Here is a 25,255-nt window from a genome sequence, read left to right as displayed (position 1 = left end):
TAGTGTTACATAGCTGATCTTCCTTTCTAGGTGGCTTTCTCCCCCAGCAGAGAGGAAGACAGCCTCATATGGGTATGGGGGTGGGTAATTTTATTTTTTAAATGACAAGACCAATTTCACTTTGAGTAGGAGATGGGCTGGGGCATTCATTTTTTTTCAAATATTGTGGTGGAATTAAACGTTAATTTCGTCCAGAGCATTACATAATGCTAGACCAAGATAGGAGATACTATCCATGAATAAGCTACACTTGTAATGAAACGCGTTAGTTTTGACATTGGTAACACACACTAACTGTATTGAACTTGTATCTATACAGTGATTGTAACGTTGGACTGTAGTTCTGTTTTGGATCTCGACATATCGGGATCCTCTTTGCAACATTCCCTTTAGATGTTATATGCACTTATAAAGCTGCAGTGGTGGAACTACCATGGCGATATTGGGGCCCGCTGCATGGCAGATGCAGAGAGTCAGGGGCCCCGGATTCCACCTCCCCGCCTGACTCTATCGGGGGCCACAGATCGCTAGTTCTGCCTCTGTGTAGCTGGGTTTTTCGATCAACACAGACGGTTATAATACACTTTTCCTAGATGAGTTGTGATTATCTATACCAGTGTTGGCTAACCTGTGACTTTCCAGGTGTTGTGAAACTACAAGTCCCAGCATGCTTTGCCAATATATAGCAGCTTATTGCTGGAAGGGTATGCTGGGACTTGTAGTTTCACAACACCAGCAGTGTCACAGGTTAGCCAACACTGATCTATACTGACGGCCGCTTTAGTTCATGTCTGCATATTGCATGAGTGACTGTAGTTATACTAACTTGTAGCTTTGCCTGTGAGGTTTTTTTTTATAATATGTGTTTTTAACAAAAATAAAGCTTTTTATGCCCTTATTTGTTTTATATGTGGATACTGACGCTGGATACAATTAATCAAATACATCACTCTCAAAAACATCTTATCGGGCCTTAGGTAACAAAACAACATTTACATACAGTGGGCTGGGAAACCCCCCTCCTGCACCCCTAAAAGGGAGCATTGGATCAAAATGCTGAACGGGGCACAGAGATCTAAAACCATCAACGTCGTTATGCGCACAGTAAATTGTACACTCCTATTTCTCTTTTACGGCAATATTTAATGAAACATAAACCATATTTTTAGATGGGGAATATTGTTCCTTTAAATCACTGATCATAATCCTGACATGTCCTACACAGAGATTTGTGTGTTTGTGACATATGGTGTTTACGCTGGTTTGACGGAGACATTAGTGGTGTCAATGTGACCTTTGTGCTTCCCAGTAAATCCGCTATAAATCATTATTTAAAAATCCACTGAAGAGCCAACATTGACATAAAACATAATCCATGAAGGTAAAATACATTACGTGTTGCCCTGGCATTCTACTGGAGCTCTGTTAGAGGTAGATTTATCAAACCTTGTAAAAAGATTGTAGCTATCGTTTATCTAGTGCATTCTAGAACCCTCAGAGTGGGAACCTGTGACAATGACTCTGGTTATGGAGGTGTTACATTGTCTCTGTTCTTGATGGGGCTTATGTAACATAAAATAATAATAATATTTCTGCCAGATCCCTTCTCCACACCCAGCTCATTTTCACGATTATCTTATACACTCCCATCTTCTGTTGTACATCTTTCTGTTCCCTTTCTTCTCTGGTTTTTCCCATATTCCGTTATACCCAGTCACGCATTGTTCTGCCTGTGGCGGATTTGTTTGTTTTTTTGTGTTTTTTTTTTTTTTCTTAGACACGAAAAGGTTTACAGAGAAGTTTTTGCTTTTTCTACAACACACGGAGGGGTTCCTTTTCATTGCGAAACGCGTTGTCTTTGATAAAAAAAAAACCAAGCTAATATATATATATATATATATATATATATATATATATATATATATATATATATAAAATTTATTTAGCACTTTCTCCATTGCCATATGCTATTCTCATTCAGTTCCAGAAACGCTGCAGATCCATAGACCATTCATTGTTATTTTATTTATTATTACAAGCTTCATGTGGTGGTCCTGACATAAATCTGTTGCCACACATCCACATAACATCTTGGCACCTTCACTTGATTTTACTACCCTATTGGGTCGCCCTCCATTTTTATTGCTTGTTATGTCCGTTGAAGGACACGGTTCCTGCCCTCCGTGTATGTACAGACAACATAGCTATAGAGACAGGAGTCTCCAGATTTCTCAACTCCCCTTCCTCAAGGCTTCCTTCCCCATCAACCTCTGTGTCACTGTCCACTCCCCTCTCTCGTGGCATGGTGGGCCAATCTTTGGGCAGCACAGTGGCTCAGTGGTTAGCACTTCAGTGCTGGGGTCATGAGTCCGATTCCCGACCATGGCCTCATCTGTGTGGAGTTTGTATGTTCTCCTTGTGTTTGTGTTGGTTTCCTCCGGGTGCTCCGGTTTCCTCCCACACTCCAGCAACATACTGGTAGGTTAATTGGCTGCTGACAAAATGAATCCTAGTCTGTGTGTGTTGGGGAATTTAGACTGTGAGCGCCAATGGGGCAGGGACTGATGTGAGTGACAAATTTTCTCTGTACAGCGCTGCAGAATTGATGGCGATATATAAATAAATGGTGATGATGATAATCCTTTCTGCTGAATACATCGCCTACAGTCTCCTTGTAGTCAACAGAAGGTCTGTGCTAGGCCGGCTTGATTGTGCTTAGAGGTAAACAGGATTTAAGAATATGCAACTGCTACAGTTTATTTTACCCACCTGGTACTAATGTTGTACGTTACAGGACAAAAAGCTAAAATTTTAGTCAGTTAAGAACTTGTGACCACTGGTCCAATCCAAACACTGCATTTCTGAAGAGTAACTCTGCAAGCCTGTCAGTCACACTCTTCTGGTGCAGATAGAGAAGCTCCTCCCCACTGTCATAACCACCTGTTGCTACAAAGGGAGTGAAAAACAGCTCGATATGAATGTTTAGAGAAGTATAAACACTCCAGTTATTTCATGTATTTTGTTCACCTCCATAAAATAAAATCCTTTGAGCTATACATAATGCATAAATAATGTTAAATTATGTCTTTACTAAATCTTCTGTACAATATACCCAAAGGATAATTGTCATATTCATTACATGCACTTGGGAAAGTAAACTAATTATTTATTTTTTTCTTATAATGAAATAAAACACTTCTTATTCCATCATTGATAATTGGATGATGAAATGAATTTTGCTGTTATGTACAATTATATCTCAAGTCTTTTTTCCCCCCTTCCAGTTAATGCACTTTCCCCTGGATGGGTAGATACAGCCTTCCCCTTCACAGGTAAGACGGTGTCTTCTTGTACTTCAGCCAGTAATTGTAAAACTGATTATGGAGGTTTAATATAGGCAGGGACTTGACATGTCTATAGGTGTACTCATGTATATGTAAATAGAAAAATTGAGTAGTGAGCCAAAGAGAGACGCCATGGCCTCCCCTGTTGAGAGAATGGTTTTACCCTGTATATATAAACCTGTTGCGGACTTCTGTTCTGGCCATTTCAATTTCTGTGCCCTGCAGTCCACTATGACAATACGTGCCGTGTTTTGCGTAAACTCGCCCTGCGCATACGCAGAAACGAGCCTTTCGCCAGAGAACGCAGCAACGTCCAGTTAATCTTCGAGCGCAAAGGAACCTTACCACAGCCTGCGATTTCATGGGCAGGGAGGGGAATGGGCGTATGCACGTAGTCAACGCACAGTAAGGGCGTGCCAAGCGCACTCAGCAGCGTCTGAATCAAGCTTTGGGCATCTCTAAAGTAAATGGTTTTATGTCATATCACTTGCACCAGCTACAGATCTGGTGTAAGTGCTGATTACTAGTGATGACGTCTGTGTATGCTAGAACGTGTATACAGCTAGAACATGTGTTTGCAATCAGGAACAACTGTAAAAATGTATTTTATGTACAGTAGACATTGATAAAAACTTTTTTTTTTCTGTGCGTTCTTTAGTGTATTTATATTACACATATGTGTTGGACGTATCCTGCAGAGCATTGATTGTTAGAGCAGAACGGACCTAGACCTGTAATTCATCAACAGATGTAGCTTTAGATCCGCTCCTTGTTGAATACAGACGTGTATACCCGAGATATGTACGTTTAAAGAAAAAAAGCCAAATATGTCCGTTTTGCGTTCCTTGAGGATTCAGACACCATATGTCCAGTCTCTGCGTATGTCATTATTACAAAGACCGTTCTGAATGTCACCCCCCGTTTGAACATAATGCAGACCACACACTGCGCTATCACTGGCAATATCAGGAAGCTATAATCGTCATCATCTACTTATAAGGCCTGTCGAAATTCTGCAGCCACGGACAGTTCGTATAAGAAATCGTACATAAAAGCAGAGAAAAGACATACAAAGTTGTTGGAGAAAGTGCAGACATGAAACAAAGGATGGAGAGGGCCCTGCTCGTGAAAGCTTACAATCTAAAGTAAGAGTGATGCTGAGACAATCAGTGCTATAGAGAGTCCTTAGCTGGTAGTGCCCAGTGGGCGTTGTATCAGGTGGCGGTAGGGTAGGCTGTAGTGGAGTGATGGGTTTTGAAAGAGCTTTTGTCTATATCACAGCTTCCGTGACCCCAAAACAGACATTTTGCCAAGCAAAATTATTTGGAATATTATCAGGTGTGATGGAAAATGTAATCGATAGTTGACCACCATGTGCTGATTTTTACGATCGTTTTCTGAACAAGCTGATTGGTCGCGGATCTCAGCAATGTGTCCAACGTAAACTCTTGATGGGACCTCGTGTGGCCAGCTTAAGCATTTATCTGGCAATCAATAAATTCTAAGGACAACAAAACAGAGGCACTTGTGAGATACTCAGTACTCACTAACTTGCTGGTGACTACTACTCTCTAAGTGTAACGGCTCCCACTGGAAACCTGGATAAACTTTTAGAACAGGACGTGAGAGAGCGGTGTTCTCACAAGTACTCAGAAGGCCCCCAGAACTTAATCTCGGAGTAAAAGTTTATCTCGGATACAGGTAGCGATGAGGTAAAGAGACTGGGAATATAGTACACCAGGCGGTGTACAGAGAATTACTGGTACCGATGCAAATAGTCAACAGCAGGCAGACAACAGGGATACCAAGGTCAATCCAGAAGGTCAGGGCTGACAGCGAGCAAGGAAGGTCCAAAAACAAAGCCAAGGGTGAAGACGGGCAGAAGACAAAAGGAATTTCAGGTAATCGAACAGAATATCAGATTTTAACAACTCCGTTGGCTTGACGAATAATGCAAGGCTAAGCCATCTCCGCTATTTAAACTCCTCAGGCCCAATCAGAACGCTCCTTAAGAGAGAGTCCCCCACAGGCAATAGGCTAATTGTCATCATGTGATCGCCTAAATCAGGGGTCAGGGAACTTTTTTACCCTTTACCCCCAAACATATTTAGATACGCCAACGTTACCCCCTTGCTTTGAAAGGAAGGAAATCATATATTACTAATTATTGGAATTCAAAATTTTATTGTATCTATTCGAAATTTCTTTGAAAGCTTCAACTTTAAAACTTTAGGTTTTGGAGAAACGATGTTGCTTCATTTTTAAAACGAGAGCATCAATATTGGGGAATTTTGATGTCAGAGCAATTTGGATACTGTCTTCAGGGTCCAATCGATTTCTCTGCTTTGTTTTTATGTTCGTTAGAGTGGAAAATCCTTGTTCGCAAAGGTAGGTTGTTGCAAAAGGCAGCAACTTTTTGACTGCCTCCTCATGTGCAATTTTGATGCCTTTGCAGCTGTTGACATCCAACAATACGACAGATCTGCTTTGTTTTCAAATGCAATACGTGCTTCATTACTGCATCGAAGCTCAAGAAGTGCCTCTGCCAACCCTTGAGGCTCTTCTGGTACAACAGCAATTTCACATTTAAAGGGGTCTACAATCCAACTGACAGCATGTGAATCGGCAGCATTACCCCCAGGAATTTCATTTTTACCCCATTTGGGGTAATTTACCCCTGTTCCCTGACCACTGGCCTAAATAGAGCCACAGCATCCCTAGCAGCCAGTCAGGACAGTGATACAATGAGAGTGACACACTCAACATGAAATAGCGTCCGGGACGGAACTACAGAGCGAGCCGTTGCGAGTAGTTCGGCTCATAGCGCTGAGCACCTGCAGCGCTCCAGGAGAGAAGTAACTGTTGTCTGAGGGTGCAGCTGAAAGGCAAAGTTCATATTTCTGTGGCATTAACATCATGTTGCAACTGTGCTACATGTAGCTCGGTGGTAATAATAACACCTGTTATGTTTTCTTTACTTGTAAACACTTCTCTCTCAGATTAACAGGTGTTTGTTTACCGCATCAAAGGAATTAACAAGTTTGTTTCACACAGCAGGAAAGCCATCAGATGTAATAGATCAACGTGTTAAATGCTATCAATCTGGAACCGTGTGACAATTTTCAATGTGGCTCTGTAAAAAAATATATTACAAAACCTTCTCTTCAGCGGATGTGTTCTGCACAGAAGAGCTTCTTCACACTTGAGTTTGTGATGATGAATTTGTTCATGCTCTCGAACCGCACAGAATGCTTACATTTATTCCATATTAACACCTGTTGTTTAATTCATGGTTTAAATAAAGCCTTGGAAAAGTAGAAGACTGGGGTTTGCAAGATGCAAACTAAAATATTAGGTGGATTATGCAACGTGCTGCAATGCAGCTTTTATCTTATACTTAGCACTTTATTTAATAGTGGAAATGGGACTAGGGTGCATGCAGAGGGGCATTAAGCACGACTTGCCCCTCTGATTCAGCAGTGTTCAGGTGAACGGAACAGAATGCAGCACAAACGGAACTTTAAAAGGGTTCATTAAGTTACTATTTGCAGTGCGTTTACGACATACATTTGTGGAACTCGCTCCCTTGCAGTGAGTTGAATAAAACATAGATCAGGAAGGATGTTATGTTAGCAGACGGTGTGCATTCAGTGGAGACAAAGTTATCTCTCCCTCCTCTCACAAACTCCCCTTTATTTCTCTTACACAGAGGGAATATTCTACTTTCCTTTGAAGAAATAAACTAAGTATTCGACCTTTTTGAAAAACAAATGATATCATACGTCCGAAGCGTCCCGAATTAGGCGAGATAGTCACTATATCAGGGCCCTGTCAAATCTACCTGATCAAGACAGAAAGCTGGAAGTATGTCCAGTTCTACGCGGCTCTGGTGCGTGCGGCATTGAAGGGCTGCTTTTAGGAAAGGCGATAGTGGCTTCGGGTAATCCAGTGTATCGTAAGGGACTGGACATGTCCCCTTCTCTTGCCCGATTCCCTAACTTGACCGATTTCCCTACAAATGGACAGTGGCACATTGATGTCTGGCCAAAAGGAAGTTGACTACTCATTTTGTGATTAACGTGCCCAGGTCTATACCTCTGTCAGGCGCCGTCCCGCTGCTTCCTCGGGGCGGTCGCCTGGACGCTCTCGGTAAGACTTCCGGCCGGACCGCCGGCCTGACTACTTCTGCTATTCCTGTGCCCCTACTACCCAGATTGTTTGACTTCTCTTTTGGATTTTCCCTTGTTCATTGTTGCTCCAGCCTGTAACCGACCCGGCTTGTCTGACCTCTCTTCTGAATTCCCCCGTGTACCTCGTTGCCAGCACGTTACCGTACCGGCTCACCAGACTATTCTCATTCTGTGCCTCGCTATATGACTCGGTGAAGGACCGCCACCTGCGTGTCTCCTGCAGCGGAGCCCATACCTCCTTGCGGGGGTTCTTGGTGAAAACCAGGGGCACGCTAGATTTCGCACCTTCCTCTCGAGTTGTGCCAACGTTAGCAGGTACTCTACGCCTAAAGTTGTGACAACCTCCACTACTCCAATTGGCAAACTGTAGACGTCTTCGATCCTCTCAGATTTGATGCTTCCTTCTCTCACCCCAGAGTAGAGCGATTCTCTGGACATTCTCCTAACAATTGGACAAATCAGATACCATTCTGTATTTTGCTTTTTTTCCTAATGGGGAAACCTCTGGATTGGATGGCACACCCGTAGAGTGTTACAAGCTGTACGTAGAGGACTTTTATCCCCAACGCCTCTCCTGCTACAGCTCTGGAACACAGCATATACTCCCTGCCTCTACAAGTTCCTAGAATTGTCCTCCACAAGCCGGGTAAGGATACCCTACTCCAAAAGTCCTTTAGGTCCACCTCCCAGATTATGTTCAACATACATTCTGTAGCTAAAGTGTTGTCATTGAGGCTCAATAAAGTTATACTCTGTATCGTGCACCATGACCAAACTGTCTGTATACCGGGCAGAGACACCAATTTGTACAGTGTGTATATAGATTTTCAATCTTCACTATGTTGATGTGTGAAGTTACTGTATAATGCCTAATGGTGGGTGTGTGCTAATGGTTGGATTTTGGACTATTTTTCTCCCCGTAACTATATGCTATTGCCACTGAACTCTTAATGTCCCACCTGCGTGTAGACCACGAGGTTAGGGGACTGAGTTGGTGTTGCATTTGGAGAACATAGGCCAGTGTGCAGATGACTCCTTCTTGGATTTGTGTATTGTTGTTTACATTGTCATTGTAAACCTGTTGCTGGGTATTTTGGGTCTGGGTACAAAATCTGAGGTTTTGTTGTGTTTCTCGCCAGCCGCTTGCAGTGGTAAACTGGAGCAACACACGGAGAGGAGAGGGGTCATCTACAGTCCAGCCTGGCCATTGAACTACCCCCCTACCATGAACTGCAGTTGGTACATCCAGGGAGACCATGATGATGTCATAACCATTAGGTAATACACTATATTAGGTAATACAACTATTTCCACTCAGCTATTTCTCACTTACATTTTCTTTTTTTTAACTTATTAATTCATTCAGTGAAAGTCATTACACTGGGTACATGAATAAGAGATAAAATATTGATGGATATCTTCTGCTATTAAAAAATATTAAAGCAGACTTCCAATCAAACTGTTTTCATTTAAATGTTTAGATTCATATCCTTACATGGCTATTATGATTTTGCAACATTTTTTTTTTTTTTTCTATTTACTACAGCATTTAAAGCACAATTGCTGTGAAAAAAACAGGTGTTTTTTTATATATTTTAATTTTTAACATAAAACATAGTGGTAGGCTATAAGAAAAATGTTGGGATTTGCCATTTTCCCTTGTTTTTTTCCTTCATGTTGCTATTGATTCATGATTCAGGACTACCATGGCAACCACAGTCACATGGCACGTGATGTTGTAAGCAGAGAGGCTTTGGAACACCTCTCTGAGCTCTGTCTGCACTGTGACATCCTCATTCTCCCCCTCTGCCATCACATGACACGCTGAGAGCTGTGAGCCTGTGTCTTTGTAGCAGACTGACTGTGTGTCTGCATAAGTTTAAGTATAATAAACAAGTTACTTAATATTTGGATCATGAGACTATTACGGTCCAAAAAATAGGAAAATAAATTCCAAGCAATAGACACCAAGTCATCCACTTAGGTGCTGCTGTGCGGCCCAGCTATACACATGTGGCGCTCTCGACTGGATGTTACCAAATATCCTAAAATCCTAAATAATTGGCGAGTTCTGGCATCATCAGTATGAAAATCTGTTGCATAGTCAGTTCAATTTATGAGATCTAAAGACACCAGATCATTTTATTATCTGCAAAAAGAAGAATTGAACTTAGTGTTTGTCTTTTGGTCTTGTATTCAATAGTTTTAAGAATTTCGACCTACAAGATTCTCACAAGTGTGCTGTTGACTGGCTATTGATTGGCCCGTCTTCTAAACGGGAAGAATACAAAGTTTGTGGCTCCACCATCCCTCCGGCCTTTACCTCGTCACGGGATCACGTCTGGATATTCTTCCATTCCGATGCCTCCAGTTCCGGGCAATCTCAGGGATTCCGGCTTTCCTATATTAGAGGTAGGACCAATCCTATGGGATGGAGTTCAGAATCTTGGGAATCTTGTACCTTAGAGGTGGACAAATCAGGGTTTGTTTCTATAGATCTGAATGTTTTAAATTCTGCTCAATCTATATATTTTTATGGTCCGCTTTAAAGGCAGATTCTTGTTGGCGTAACCACACGACGTTGGGGTCATGAGTTTGATACTGACCAGTGCCATGTTTGTGTGAAGCCTGTATGTTCCTCCCATGTTTGTGTGGGTTATCTCCCCACTCCAAAGACATACGGGTAGGTTAATTGGCTTCTGACAAAATTAACCTATGTGTGTGTGTGTGTGTTTACGTGTGCTAGGAAATATAGATTGTAAGCTCCACTGGGGCAGGGTTTGATGTGAATGATGGCATAATATTAAGGTGTCTATAAATAATAGTTAATAAATAAATCTATTATTATGGTGGCAGGGGCCAACCCAGGATTTGTAGAGGGGAGTTTCCACACCACGCCGCCAGTGGGCGTAACCAGCATGCATGGGGGCGTGGCTATAACTTTAGAACGTGCTTGGCTGCTCTCCAACTCTTCCTATCCCCATAATATACATGGGCAATGCTGCGTGTACTACTGTTAGGTGCACTAACAGTACTGCACGTGGCTTGGAGGGGGTTTTCAGGCACTAGGAACCCCCCCCCCCCCTCGGTTTGCCTATGGGTGGTAATTATTTCATCCAGTATAATCATCTCTAATTATTGAAGGTGATTTCCACGTTTATGTATGTTAATTGGTAACAATCAGCCCCGTTTACGCTCGTTAACTGCCTTTGTTTCCCCACTGAGTAGACTTCCCAGGCAGTGGTGCCCACAGGGTGCATAACGACTCAGCCAAAGTTTTGGGACTGTCTATTATAGAGGGCAGAACATTTTTGGTTGGATCTAAGCTGCCATGGAATCCACAACATTCTAGATAAGCTGCGGGCATCATTGTTTGGTAATTGTAATCCGGGAGGGGTCCAGATCGTAATAACTGGGAATGAAGCCAAGACTGAGAAATCCGCACACAGCGTTGTACTGTTTTTCTCTCCCTAGTGGAACAGGATTTTCACACTTACATAGTGTACAAGGCACCATGGAGAGAATCATCTCTCTCAGGGGTAACAAGTTGTCTTTAATCCAACACACGTTGCAGACCTGAAATGACATCTTCATGTACAAGTTTAATCACCTTTTCTCGTAACGAAAAGATATGGAAGATGCAGCTGATATGGTGTTATTGTTTTTACTTACTGTACAGAGCATTGCATTTTATTTTCCACGAGAGTTGCTCTCTTGTGCATACCCAGAATCCTTTGCATCCATTTGATTTTTCCATCACTTCTTCATCGTGGCGAGGCTCCATTCCTCCCCTCCGCGTCTCTCATGTTTCCTGTTATTATCCATCTAGATCTTACTGGCAGAAGAGCTGAGGTGTTGTGAATCACAGCATATGTCTGTACCGAGTCTCTTAAGTGGAATTTGATAGAAATTATCTTTCAGGCTGGAAAGATTTAGCCAAGTGTTCATATTACTCTCTAGTGTCACAAGTTCGACTAATGTGATCTCACCGCTCTATAGAAGCCTTTATCAACCCCCCCCTAATGAAAACTAATACTTTGGAGAGGTGTGATTCTCCTTGTCATTATCAGGACTGTATTTACTGCATATCAAACCTAGGGCGGCGGTGTTCAGGGCGGGGCAGAGAACTTGTATTTATTTAGGTTCATTTTTATTTTTTATTTTGTTACTGTTACCAATCACCTACAGGACTGCATGTGACAGGGGCAGTGACATGATGATGTGAGGAGGGGAATGGAGGCAGCAGGAAGCCACAGACTGAGAGTTATATAGTGGAAGGAGCAGGGTCTCCACAGCAGCACAGAGTATATCAGGAGATGAGTGATGTGTTAGTGAGGACAGGGGCAGTGACATGATGTGAGGAGGGGAATGAAGGCAGCAGGAAGCCACAGACTGAGAGTTATATAGTGGAAGGAGCAGGGTCCTCCAGCAGCACAGAGTATATCAGGAGATGAGTAATGTGTTAGTGAGGACAGGGCTGCATGTGACAGGGGCAGTGACATGATGTGAGGAGGGGAATGAAGGCAGCAGGAAGCCACAGACTGAGAGTTATATAGTGGAAGGAGCAGGGTCCTCCAGCAGCACAGAGTATATCAGGAGATGAGTAATGTGTTAGTGAGGACAGGGGCAGTGACATGATGGGAGGAGGGGAATGAAGGCAGCAGGAAGCCACAGACTGAGAGTTATATAGTGGAAGGAGCAGGGTCCCCCAGCAGCACAGAGTAGAGATGTATGGCTCCTGTACGCTGGTGTGGGAAGACTGTGGTGTCAAATGTATCTCTGTATGAAGCTAATACGTCCAACTAGTTGAAATACAAATTACAGACTGTCATCACTAGTAATCAGAACTTACACCTGACCTGTAGCTAGTGCAAGTGACACGACTGAAAAACATGTACCTGAGAGATGATGATGATGCACAAAGCTTGAATCGGACGCTGCTGGCTGCGTTCGATCTTGGCCCACCCTCATAATGACTATGTGAATACACCTCTTCCCTTCACCTTTCCTTCCCTGAAGTCGTCGGCTGACATAAGTATTCTTGAAGATGAGTTGCATCCACTTGCGTTCTCTGGCGTTCGTTTCTGGGCATGAACAGTGCAATTTAATGCAAATTACGGCACGTATCGGCATTTGCGTTCGTTAATGAATCAGGCCCTGAATGATGCTAAACCAGAGGCCAAAATGTCTTTAGTTTGTTTCACACTGCAAATGGCATCAAATTCAAAATAAATGCATAAGAACGATGGCACCACTTCTAGGAAAAACAAATGAGGTTTGAACAGGCTGGATGCAGCTTCCACAGAGGGAGAGACAACCTATTTATAAGCAAGGTTGATCTTTTTCCCTCTGTTCGTTTACTGAAACAGCGGGAAATAGGTCATTGTGTACAAGACAAACAACCTTTATAGGCATGTTTAACAGTGCCACTAACGGCCTAGTTATTATACTGGAATAATATTTGTTTGTGTTTACAACATAATCCTTATTAAACTAAAGATTTTACTGACATGGGAGTAAATGATTTATTCAGGGGACCTCTTCAAAATATATTGTTTTAAAATATGTAGGGCCTGAGTCATTAAGGAAAGTCAGGCAAAAAAAGGAGTACATTTTGTCCTGGACAAACCAAGGGGTGCAAATTAGTTTATTATCTTGCACGTAAATTAAATACTGGCTGTTTTTTTATGTAGCACACAAATACTTTTAAAGCTTTATTATTACACTTGACATTTAAAGTTGATCTAGGACATGCCCTACTCCAGCTATAAATCTGTCCCCACAAATGTACCTCCCCCAACAATGCAACATGGTTTTTCCCCAGGTGCAAAGTTACTCATTTATTTTGCTTTACTTTCCTTAATGACTTGGGCCCGTAATATTTCAGAAGATTGTCCCTTATTGGTCTCAAATATGTGGAGTTCCTTCAAAGTATTCCACCAATTGCAGATTTAAGTTTAAGAGGGAGCAATAGCCTGTTTTTTATTGTCTAATGATAATATTACTTCTCTGCTTTTTTCCAAAAGGGAAAATGGGACTGAGCTCTTGTCCCGCGGATGAGTTTCTTTGTGGGAATGGGAAGTGTATCCCGAACACGTGGAAATGCAATTCTGTGGATGAATGTGGAGATAACTCTGATGAACGAAACTGCACGGCTCCGTCCACGGAATTCCACACCAGCCTGTGTCCTTTGGGAACGTTCCCCTGTAACGTGGCTCATTCCACGCAGTGCATGTCCAACGAGCTGAGGTGTAACTCCGTGAGAGACTGCATCAGCGGCTCGGACGAAGACAACTGCCCGGATTTGACGTGCGGAGGGAAGCTCGGCAACTTCTACAGCTCTTTTGCCTCACCGGACTTTTTCCGCGTTGGCAACGGCCGGCCGGATCTCCAGTGCACGTGGTACGTTGACACTCAGGACAACCGCCACGTGATTCTACAAATCGACTTGCAGCTGGGATACAGCGACTACGTGAGAGTGTACGAAGGCATAGGAGAGCGGAGCCATAAACTCTTGCAGAGTCTCTCGTTCCGCAACAACCGCCACACGGTCAGCGCGGAGTCGGCAAACGGCCAGCTCACGTTGTCGTACCACGCACGCCCGAAGAGCATAGGCCATGGTTTTAATGCCACTTACCAGGTCAAAGGGTACTGCCTCCCGTGGGAACGTCCCTGCGGAACAGATGAGATTTGCTTCTCGGACAGCCAAAATTGTGACGGTTGGTGGCACTGCCCTAATGGCAAAGACGAAGAGAACTGTCCGGCTTGCCAAATCAACGAGTACCCCTGTGAGGGTGGTAGCGGCCTGTGCTATTCCTACCTCGACCGATGCAATAACCAGAAGAACTGTCCGGACGGCTCTGATGAAAAAAACTGCTTTACATGCCAACCGGGGAACTTTCACTGTGGTACTAACCTGTGTATCTTTGAGACGTGGCGGTGCGATGGCCAGGAAGACTGCCAGGACGGGAGCGATGAGCAGAACTGTTTGGTGATCGTACCCAGGAAAGTCATCACTGCCGCGCTAATTGGCAGCTTGGTGTGCGGTCTACTGCTGGTCATCGCACTGGGCTGCGCCTTCAAACTCTATTCACTAAGAAGCCGCGAGTACAGGTGAGACGGTTCTTCATTCCAACTACCATGAATGTATTCTTTATTCTACTGGTATTTAAAAACAAAGCAAAAAAAAAAATGTATGGTGTTAAATGTTTTTTGCCGTCATTTTCCATGTTAAAATTTTCAAGTTCTATCAAAAAAAAAATCTAGCATAAAAATGCAGTTTAGAAAGGTGATGTTAGCTGAGGGTTTCCGCCAAGCGGTAGCGAAGCAACAGGGGTAACAGCCGGAGCAATCGCAACGGCAACTTCAGGTACAGAATCTGGTGTCCGTAAAACCGTTTCGTTAAATCTCTGTTTGTCAGAACTTTGTGGATAAGTAAATCTCCGCTGCCGTTTTAGGTTTTATGTATCACTGTGTGGAGCGCTGCTAAATGATTTACTCCGGATGTGAATGCTAGGAGCAGGGCCGGATTTACCACTAGGCAACCTAGGCAATTGCCTAGGGCCCAGCGGTCCTCAGAGGGCCCTCCCAGGGCACGCGGTGAGACTGACCTTTAAAAATGGGCCGTTACTTATGGGCTAGTGCTATGTGCTTGCCCCCCGGGCAAAAGTCTGCCAGCCAGCCCCTGAATAGGTGTATATGTTATGCTAAAAAACTATAGTGCTATGGATTTTTTCAGGGAGGGGGCCCCGAACCAGTATCTTGCCTAGGGCCCCATGAGGTCTAAATCCGGCTCTGGCTAGGAGGAATTTTTAAATGTAATGTAGTGTATTTTAGACATAGCACTCCAATTATATTTCTAGAAAATCCCTCATCCAGAAAACATAAGACACAGGCATTGTATATAATAGATCTTATACCTGTGTGGTCTTAGGGCTGAGTTTCTAACCCCTCCTTGTGACAGCAGAGGCACCAGTGTGGCTAATTTAACAGTTATAGGAGGCTTTATAAATTGTTACCTCTGTGCGAGGACATCACACAGCGCTTCTATGGGAAGCCAGGACTAGAAAATCTCTGGTATCTACTGAACAGGTCTCACTGATCCTTGTGTAAGGACGTAGGGCGGGAGCCAGACTGGGAGAAAGGGGGAGATGGAAACGTTGGGGAAGGTATGAGGGGGACAGACATGGGACATGGGGAGTTTCATCCATGAAAGAGGCAGAAATGAGACGTAATACAGGCATAAGAGAGCATTCAGGACACTTGGGGGACAAGGCATAAGGATCACAAACAAGGGACAAGTGATGCACGTGTTGGAAGCCCACCAGACTGGCCGGCAACATGGGTGAAACGTCTGTCGATGAGGAATGTCGGGGGATGTTAGGGCAACTGGCTCAGATTTTGTTCTCAGGCTCATCATCATCATTTGTTTATATAGCGCCACTGATTCCGCAGCGCTGTACAGAGAACTCACTTACATCAGTCCCTGCCCCATTGGAGCTTACAGTCTAAATTCCCTAACATACAGACTAGGGTCAATTTTGATAGCAGCCAATTAACCTACCAGTATGTTTTGAAGTGTGGGAGGAAACTGGAGCACCCAGAGGAAACCCACGCAAACACGGGGAGAACATACAAACTACACACAGATAAGACCATGGTCAGAAATCGAACTCATGACCCCAGTGCTGTGAGGCAGAAGTGCTAGCCACTGAGCCACCGTGCTGTCCATGCTCAAATGCCCTTTGAATAAACCATTATTCAATCTGTATTGTAACTTTATTTCTCATCACCGTTTGTAAAGTGTAAATGTTGTCTAAAACATGTTTTTATATAACATATGACCTTTATATAATATATCAATATTTTAAAGAGTTTTTTCCCCTACAAAATTTTGTTTATCATTAAGTTTTTACGATTTAAAAGAAAACGTTCTTTGTTTTTATAGACGTCATATTTACTGATATCACTAAATATAGATTACATACTTTTCACTAGATAGTTAGCGAGGCATATGGTATTGATTATATAGGGTTCATAGTCATTGACGTCCTTGTTTACACTGCAGACTTCTCATTAACTGCAGTGTGTTTAATGCCATTACTTGATAACTTCATGTGGTTACTGCTTTGATGATAAGAAATTGTCACCTGAATCCCCCTCATCATCATCATCATCAGCTATTTATATAGCGCCACTGATTCCGCAGCACTGTACAGAGAACTCACTCACATCAGTCCCTGCCCCATTGGAGCTTAAAGTCTAAATTCCCTAACATACACACCAGACAGACAGACAAACAGAGAGAGACACTAGGGTCAATTTTGATAGCAGTCAATTAACCTACTAGTATGTTTTTGGAGTGTGGGCGGAAACCGGAGCACCCGGAGGAAACCCACGCAAACACGGGGAGAACATACAAACTACACACAGATAAGGCCATGGTCGGGAATTGAACTCATGACCCCAGCGCTGTGAGGCAGAAGTGCTAACCACTGAGCCACCGTGCTGCCCATAAAACGCGTTTCACCCACGTTATTGCAATGTAAACTTTTAAGTTACACTTCAGAAAGCAGCATGACTGCTCACATTAATGTTAGTATATGTAAATCTGCAGTGTAATTAGAATCTGCAGAATGATTATATGGAAAGCAAATCAACCGACCCCTTCTATTATACTGTCTAATAATGCCCAATTAGAAAACATTTTTGCAACAACTTATCCCTCTATAGTACATTATAAGGATATTAGAATCGCCCAGGAGTTTGGTCACCTGACCTCAGTACTCAACGGATATAAGCAATGACCTAAGAATTCCCCGTTGATACAGATTTTATTCATGATTTTTTTTTATTTATTTTTTCTGCAGGGCATTTGAAACTCAGATGACCCGTCTGGAGGCGGAGTTTGTGAGGCGAGAGGCTCCTCCTTCCTATGGGCAACTCATTGCGCAGGGACTCATTCCTCCAGTTGAGGACTTTCCAGCTGTCAGTGACTCTCAAGTAAAGAAATATCCATATATATTCACCTACAGTACCATAGCTGAGTATAGCCAATCAGTACATTGACCATCAGAATAAGTGACTCGATTTATCTGATGTCTTTTCACTGTCTGCTAATGGTTGACTTTCGATCTCAGCAATTATTTACTGGCTTATGTTGGCTATTCACTTTACTAGCAGTGGTTAACATGATGGGCATTGGATAGGTGTTTTTTTTTTTTTTTTTTTTTTTTAAATGCCATGCAAAATTAAAAAATAGCAAAAGCAAGAAATTAAAGAGATGGCGTTATAGCTGTCAAACTTTGATAAATAGTGCTTAATTGTAGTCCCAATAAACACCTAATGGGACTAGATTTGCGAACGATAAGGCTGGGACTGCAACAGATATAGCATCATCATCATCATAATTTATTTATATAGCGCCAACATATTCCGTAGCGCTTTACAATTGGGGACAAACGTAATAAACTAATAAACAAACTGGGTAAAACAGACAAAGAGGTGAGAAGGCCCTGCTCGCAAGCTTACAATCTATGGGAAGATTCTATAATGATAAATAGCCTTGTTGCTAATTAATGGGGTAATCCCATTAATTATGGGGTAATTTTAACCTCTTCGGAGATTAGTAATTTTGAGCCTTAGGGCTAGATTTACTAAACTGCGGGTTTGAAAAAGTGGGGATGTTGCCTATAGCAACCAATCAGATTCTAGCTTTCATTTATTTAGTACCTTCTACAAAATGACAGCTAGAATCTGATTGGTTGCTATAGGCAACATCTCCACTTTTTCAAACCCGCAGTTTAGTAAATATACCCCTTAATGTTTAACTCTTCACTTGGTTCAAGAAATCATTCTGCAATAAAAGCCTATTACTTTGTATCACTACTGTGAGAGGGCAAACTATATTACCTCTTATTTATTTATTGATATACAGAAAAATTATAATTGTTAATATAGCTGTTCTTATGTGGAATGAAATATAGCTGCTCCCAGGTTAGAAGGAGGCTTTGTTGAAAAGTTATTGCTTGGTAAAACCAAATAACGTACATTTTTTCAGTGATTTATTTTAAATATTCTGTGAAATAAAAAATAGCAAATACATTGAGAAATGCGGTTCTGTGTACTTAAAAATATATAGATATGTTTTATTGAACATGTTTATAAAACCTTTTAATTTAGTACAGAAGGAAACATTTCAGCAGTAAGCCTGCTGGCCATAGTGTGGTACTGCACCACATCAATTGTGTTTGCTGCTTCGCAAAATCCCAGGATAAAACTTGTCTCCAATAAATAGACCCAGGCCTAATGATCATTTGTTCTGTAAAACAGCAGCACAGAGTTTATCAGGAGATGAGTGATGTGTTAGTGAGGACAGGGCTGCATGTGACAGGGGCAGTGACATGATGTGAGGAGGAGAATGGAGGCAGCAGGAAGCCACAGACTGAGAGTTATATAGTGGAAACAGCAGGGTCCCCAGCAGCACAGAGTATATCAGGAGATGAGTGATGTGTTAGTGAGGACAGGGCTGCATGTGACAGGGGCAGTGACATGATGTGGGGAGGGGAATGGAGGCAGCAGGAAGCCACAGACTGAGAGTTATATAGTGGAAACAGCAGGGTCCCCAGCAGCACAGAGTATATCAGGAGATGAGTGATGTGTTAGTGAGGACAGGGCTGCATGTGACAGGGGCAGTGACATAATGTGAGGAGGGGAATGGAGGCAGCAGGAAGTCACAGACTGAGAGTTATATAGTGGAAGGAGCAGGGTCTCCAGCAGCACAGAGTATATCAGGAGATTAGTGATGTGTTAGTGAGGACAGGGCTGCATGTGACAGGGGCAGTGACATGATGTGAGGAGGGGAATAGAGGCAGCAGGAAGCCACAGACTGAGAGTTATATAGTGGAAGGAGCAGGATCCCCCAGCAGCACTATAGTGATCTGAGGATCATGCCAAATTGATGCAAGGAGATTGTGGTGTCGAACGCACCTCTATATGAATGAAGTATATACATACAACTTGCTTCTAGATGGTACTTTTAAATTATTTGAATAATATAAAATCATTTAAACTGTGCACCTGTTTTCTAGTTTTTCCTAGGTTCTATGATTGTTTCCCTAAAGAAGAGATTTAAGTAGGGTTCAGCCATTTCTGCTACATAAGGGTAGAAATCCCATTTTAGACAGGTCCTGATAGTAAAATGCGTCTGTCTTTGCATAATTAACACTGTTTTCCTGCTTCCAGGTTTCCATGCTACAGAACATTCGCACGGCAATGCGCCGGCAGATGCGGCGACATTCTTCCAGGAGGAACTCTTCCAGAAGACGTTTGGGGCGCCTGTGGAACAGGTTATTCCACCATCCGCGTGCCAGAGGGCAGATTCCTTTGTTGACGTCCTCGCTGCTCTCACAGACACGATGCGGCGAGACGGACATCGGCAGAAGTGAGGAGAACTGGCACAGCCCGTCGACACCTCCGGAGAGATGCAACACGCACACGCAAACCGGCAACCAAGTGGGACCAGGATCCGACTTGGTTGCCGGCGAGTTGCATATTGAACTGGAAGTTGCGGAGCAGCTTCCTTTAAACATTTTGCCGCAGGCTTGTTTGGATTTGCATATGGAGGCAGCGGTGGAATCGTCTACTGCACTTTCAGACTCTGAAAATCCTTGCCACGGTTTTTATAATCCAGCCATAAGAGAAGATCTTGGAGCGAGTCTGGGAGATCCGACGTCGGCAGATCTCTCGGACACGTTTTATTTGGTGCCTCTATCGGAAAGAACTGCTTCTGGTTCCAGCAGGGGAAGCCATAGCCATCAACGCAACAAGGAACCCTTAAGATTGCCTTTGAAAAACACTGACCACTTAGACAGCTCAACGAATGTCCAAATTCAGGTGAACGAGCAGCCACACAGCTGTGTAACTTCTTGCCAGGAAGAGCCTTTGGGGGTACATGCCAATTATCGGCACTCAACGGTAGGGCCAACGCCACAGACCTCTCATCCCCTCTCGGAAAGCAGCACCAGCGATGACGAATCCTTATTGATTTGCTAATGACGTTTCCTCCTATCGTATCAATGGCATAGGTTTTTTTGTACGTTTTTGTAAAGATTCCATATCTCGGCACGCAGCATATATTTTTATATTCTATAACCATGTCCACGCTCATTCGAGGTTCTGTTGTTATATGAGTTGATTTCTACAGGGGGGTCGTAAACGGAATTCAGTGCGTAGAGTTGAAAATGATGACTTCCTGTAGACGTCTACAGTACGTGAGCCTTTAATACCTCATTAGAAATGAATAATTGGTTTACTAGTTTCCCTGGGGGGTTTTCTCACCAATTGCATTGTGCAGCATTAGGTGTAAAATACATCCGTTTTGTTTTTTAAATAATCCTTGGATCCTAATTATTCTACCATTAAGCATCCCAGCTTTCTGTCGTCTGACACTTATTTTCTGCAGTTTTCTTGCGTTGAGCAGGGGGCAACGGCTGAAGGGCTTTGACGAATCGCTACAGATAATCTAGATTTACTGAGCAATCCGGTGGCTACTCCGGAAAGCATCGGTTGGGTCACATGTTCTGGAATATGGGTGACGTTGTACGGAATAAGCTTTTCTTGGTTCTGATTTCTAAACTACGACCAATTACTGTACAAAAAAGGGTTTTAACAGCGCCCACAACATATTTAAATTAAAACTTCATGTAAAGTACAATAAATGTAACTTAATGCAGAACTATAATTAAAATAGTGTTTTTATATGAAGTTTGTAAGATGGCAAATGTATCAGCAATTGTTTTCATATTGTGACATCATTTACTTGGTCACTTTGACCGTCCCAGACAGGCAACGTGTGGCTGCATAGCTGTTGTAGAACTACAAGTTCCAGCATGCACTGTTGGGCAGTAATAATGTCACAGAACGTCACCTATGTGTAATTTAAATTAAATGTGCTCCATGCGGGCGTGGAAGTCTGTTTCCCTTGGAGAAAATTATTTTAGCATAAAGGTGCCACTGTCTGTTTGCTGCCTATGTGAAGGATTAGGGTCTGATTTGGATGCAAGTACGTTTTGCGCCACGCAAAAGTGTCCGTTGCATAAAATCTGCTGCGTGTGTGCACAGTTTGTGCCCATATATTGAGTCGTGAGTGTCTTATACGTTCACGTGCAATCACCAAGTTCAAGTGCAAGTACCGTGTCTCTTAGAAGTGCACGTATGGCTTACATATATCTTTCAGATGTACCTTTTTAGGCATAGGCAAACCAAGGGGGTTTTCTAGTGCCTGCAACCCCCCCTCCAAGGCTGGGGCACTGTATAATTGAGGTGGGTGGACCCTGCCCCCGCTTCACACGGCTCTGCTTGAAAAGGGAGAGCTGCGTGCACCTAACAGTAGTGCACGCAGCATTGCCCATGTATATTATGGGGATAGGAAGAGTTGGAGAGCAGCCAAGCACTGTCCAATATCATAGCCACGCCCCCATGCATGCTGGTCACGCCCACTGGCAGCGTGGTGTGGAAACTCCCCCTCTACATCCTGCGTTTGCCCCTGTTAGGAGGTGTATTTTTTGAACATTTCTTAGCCCTGATGCAAGTTCCCAAATCGATAATTGTGGCTAATGTACTTTTACTTTATTCCTACGTTTACGCAAAAGTCAAATTTTTACATTTAACTGTCCATCAGGCCCTCAGAGCTCTTATGAGTCAGATGTATTTCAAATATGGCTGCCCCCACAACCCTCTGGTAATTACAAATACAAATGTACAGAGCTACAAGTATTTGGCCGATGTATATGTTTTGTTGCCTACGCAAAATAAATCCCAGTTACAAACTGGGTTTTATATTTAATAGTCAATTAATTTGTGTCATGATATGGACAGTGTCACATCTGTTCATAAACATGGATAATATGGAACACCTTGGGGTAGATTTATCTAGCTGCAGGTTTGAAAAGTGGAGGTGTTGTCTATAGCAACCAATCAGATTCCAGCTGTCATTTTGTAGAATGTACTAAATAAATGATAAACTAGAATCTGATTGGTGCTATAGGCAACATCTCCACTTTTCAATCCCGCCGGAAACTCGCAGCTTGATACATTTACCCCCTTGTTTGTTAAATGTATACCCAATACCAGGTCTTAAGTTGCAAATTGTACAGCAATGGTATATATATTTAAAAGTAATGGTATGAAATTATTTTGCCGAGTACCCACTAATATATCCCTTTACTAAGAATTTTTTTTTATGGTATAACAAGCCAATTGAAGTACTGGCCAGCAAATGAAATTCAGCAGTGTAATGATACTTTGGACATACAATAAGAATTGAAGGCAATTGTTATGGAACCCTCTGGTTGCAATGGGTAACTATATATATATATATATATCTAAATGATGCAGCCAATCATACAGAACTTTCCATTTGTTGAACTTCAAGACCATGAGAAAAAAGATCTATTATTTGACTGGATGTTGTTGGCTAAATACCTGTTCATTTTGCGCTATATTTGTATAAGGTCTTATGAGAATATTCTGCACATTTTAAGTATTTATTAAGAATAGAAAGCGCAATTAGTCTCAGATGACATAATCGGCAATATATTTTAGAAATGAACTATGTATTCTGTTTACGCTAAAAGAGAATATGAAAAATTCATCATATGTACTTAGGGGATGAAAGGATAAAAAGATAACCTTCTACTAGTGACTATGCTGCTTATAATTGCATAAAAGGCACTTTAAGATAATGTTGACTACTTTTCTACCGTTCAGACGTCTCCATACATTATGCACAGTGTATTCCTCATCTCCCGATTAGCCTTTAGTCCTCCGGTCATTTGTTTTCTAAGTGTTTTGGTAAATTGACTGAAAATCATGTTGTAGACATCATGGAGTGTGCAAAACGTCACCAATTTGTGAATTGATTTAATCTTTCTTAATCACTATTTAGTGTGTGTTCATCTATATGGGAAGCAGAGGTGTTTGAAATCTAAATAGTGGCAGAGAGCTGTTTTTGCTAAAACGCTATTTTAAGTGGAGGCAGACGTTTTGTGGGCTTTACTAATGTTCATGAGAATGTAGCCTATCCAGTCACTAGGAACCAGTGACATCACTGAGAGTGCAGCCTATCCAGTCACTAGGAACCAGTGACATCACTGAGAATGCAGCCTATCCATTCACTAGGAACCAGTGACATCACTGAGAGTGCAGCCTATCCAGTCACTAGTAACCAGTGACACCACTGAGAGTGCAGCCTATCCATTCACTAGGAACCAGTGACATCACTGAGAATGCAGCCTATCCAGTCACTAGTAACCAGTGACACCACTGAGAGTGCAGCCTATCCAGTCACTAGGTACCAGTGGCACCACTGAGAATGCAGCCTATCCATTCACTAGGAACCAGTGACATCACTGAGAATGCAGCCTATCCAGTCACTAGGAACCAGTGACATCACTGAGAATGCAGCCTATCCATTCACTAGGAACCAGTGACATCACTGAGAGTGCAGCTTATCCAGTCACTAGTAACCAGTGACACCACTGAGAGTGCAGCCTATCCAGTCACTAGGAACCAGTGACATCACTGAGAGTGCAGCCTATCCAGTCACTGGGAACCAGTGACTTCACTGAGAATGCAGCCTATCCAGTCACTAGGAACCAGTGACACCACTGAGAGTGCAGCCTATCCAGTCACTAGGTACCAGTGGCACCACTGAGAATGCAGTCTATCCATTCACTAGGAACCAGTGACATTACTGAGTGCAGCCTATCCAGTCACTAGGAACCAGTGACATCACTGAGGGTGCAGCCTCTCCAGTCACTAGGAACCAGTGACATCACTGAGAGTGCAGCCTATCCATTCACTAGGAACCAGTGACATCACTGAGAATGCAGCCTATCCAGTCACTAGGAACCAGTGACATCACTGAGAATGCAGCCTATCCAGTCACTAGGAACCAGTGACATCACTGAGAATGCAGCCTATCCAGTCACTAGGAGCCAGTGACATCACTGCCTCATGCCTTAGTGATATCATTAGTCCCTAATGAATTGATATTGGTTCAGCCTACACTGATGACTGCCTACACTGTGTGTAGTAGGCGGTTAAACTTTAAATAATGTAATATAAATAGCTAATTTATACTTGATTTGTAGCAGCCAATCAGCTATTTGATTTCAGCAGTCAGTGGCTAGGGTACTAAAACCTAACATCTGATTGGTTGATATAGGGTTACGGGTCAAATTATAGAAATCCAAATGGAAATCTGCTATACGCTGACATCGTGTTAGACTTTTATACCTTAAAACATTGGCTCCAGTTCCAAATTTGGACAAAGAGTGTGTCAGACCCCCCCCCCCCCCCAATAAAATGGTGTGGTCCGCTGCATGGGGGTGTTCCATGCCCTCTGTGGCTATGCGTTTTTACTGACTCACTGTCCGAAAATCTTGCGCCATGTATAAACTTGAGGAAAAGGTGCTGTAACCCATAACAACCACTCAGATTTTCCTTTTAATACAGTTTTTCAGATGAACGCAAATGTTTATGGGTTACAGCACCTCTTTGCTGTGTGCTAGCCTTCATAAATGACCCCGCCAGATTTTGGATAATATAAGCTGGCTCTTTATCAAGTTATAATATAATTATATCATAAACAAAAAATAGAACTGGCCGGGCCCCATGTTTGGGAGTCCTGGAACTGAAATCCCAAAGGGTGCACGTAGG

At 42.7% G+C, this 25,255-nt stretch overlaps 1 protein-coding gene across 3 annotated transcripts in view; it reads left to right on the top strand.

Annotated features, from left to right (window-relative positions):
- Positions 1 to 23,768, top strand: part of LRP3 (LDL receptor related protein 3) — a 45,669-nt gene extending 21,901 nt beyond the window's left edge. For 2 of the 3 annotated variants that reach the window (XM_075189186.1, XM_075189185.1), the window contains exons 2-7: positions 3,285 to 3,332; positions 8,674 to 8,812; positions 9,738 to 9,946; positions 13,561 to 14,647; positions 17,404 to 17,536; positions 19,778 to 23,768. In XM_075189186.1, coding sequence (XP_075045287.1) covers positions 8,760 to 8,812; positions 9,738 to 9,946; positions 13,561 to 14,647; positions 17,404 to 17,536; positions 19,778 to 20,587 — 2,292 coding nt within the window. In that variant the 5' untranslated portion in view covers positions 3,285 to 3,332; positions 8,674 to 8,759 and the 3' untranslated portion in view covers positions 20,588 to 23,768. The remainder of the gene's footprint in view (positions 1 to 3,284; positions 3,333 to 8,673; positions 8,813 to 9,737; positions 9,947 to 13,560; positions 14,648 to 17,403; positions 17,537 to 19,777) is intronic. The other variant, XM_075189187.1, reaches the window with a different exon arrangement.
- The last annotated feature ends 1,487 nt before the right edge of the window (positions 23,769 to 25,255 follow it).

Source organism: Mixophyes fleayi, chromosome 10, assembly GCF_038048845.1.
Source record: "Mixophyes fleayi isolate aMixFle1 chromosome 10, aMixFle1.hap1, whole genome shotgun sequence".
Taxonomy (NCBI): Eukaryota; Metazoa; Chordata; class Amphibia; order Anura; family Limnodynastidae; genus Mixophyes; species Mixophyes fleayi.
Note: the sequence above shows the minus strand (reverse complement) of the source record. Positions and strands in the feature narration are given on the sequence as shown.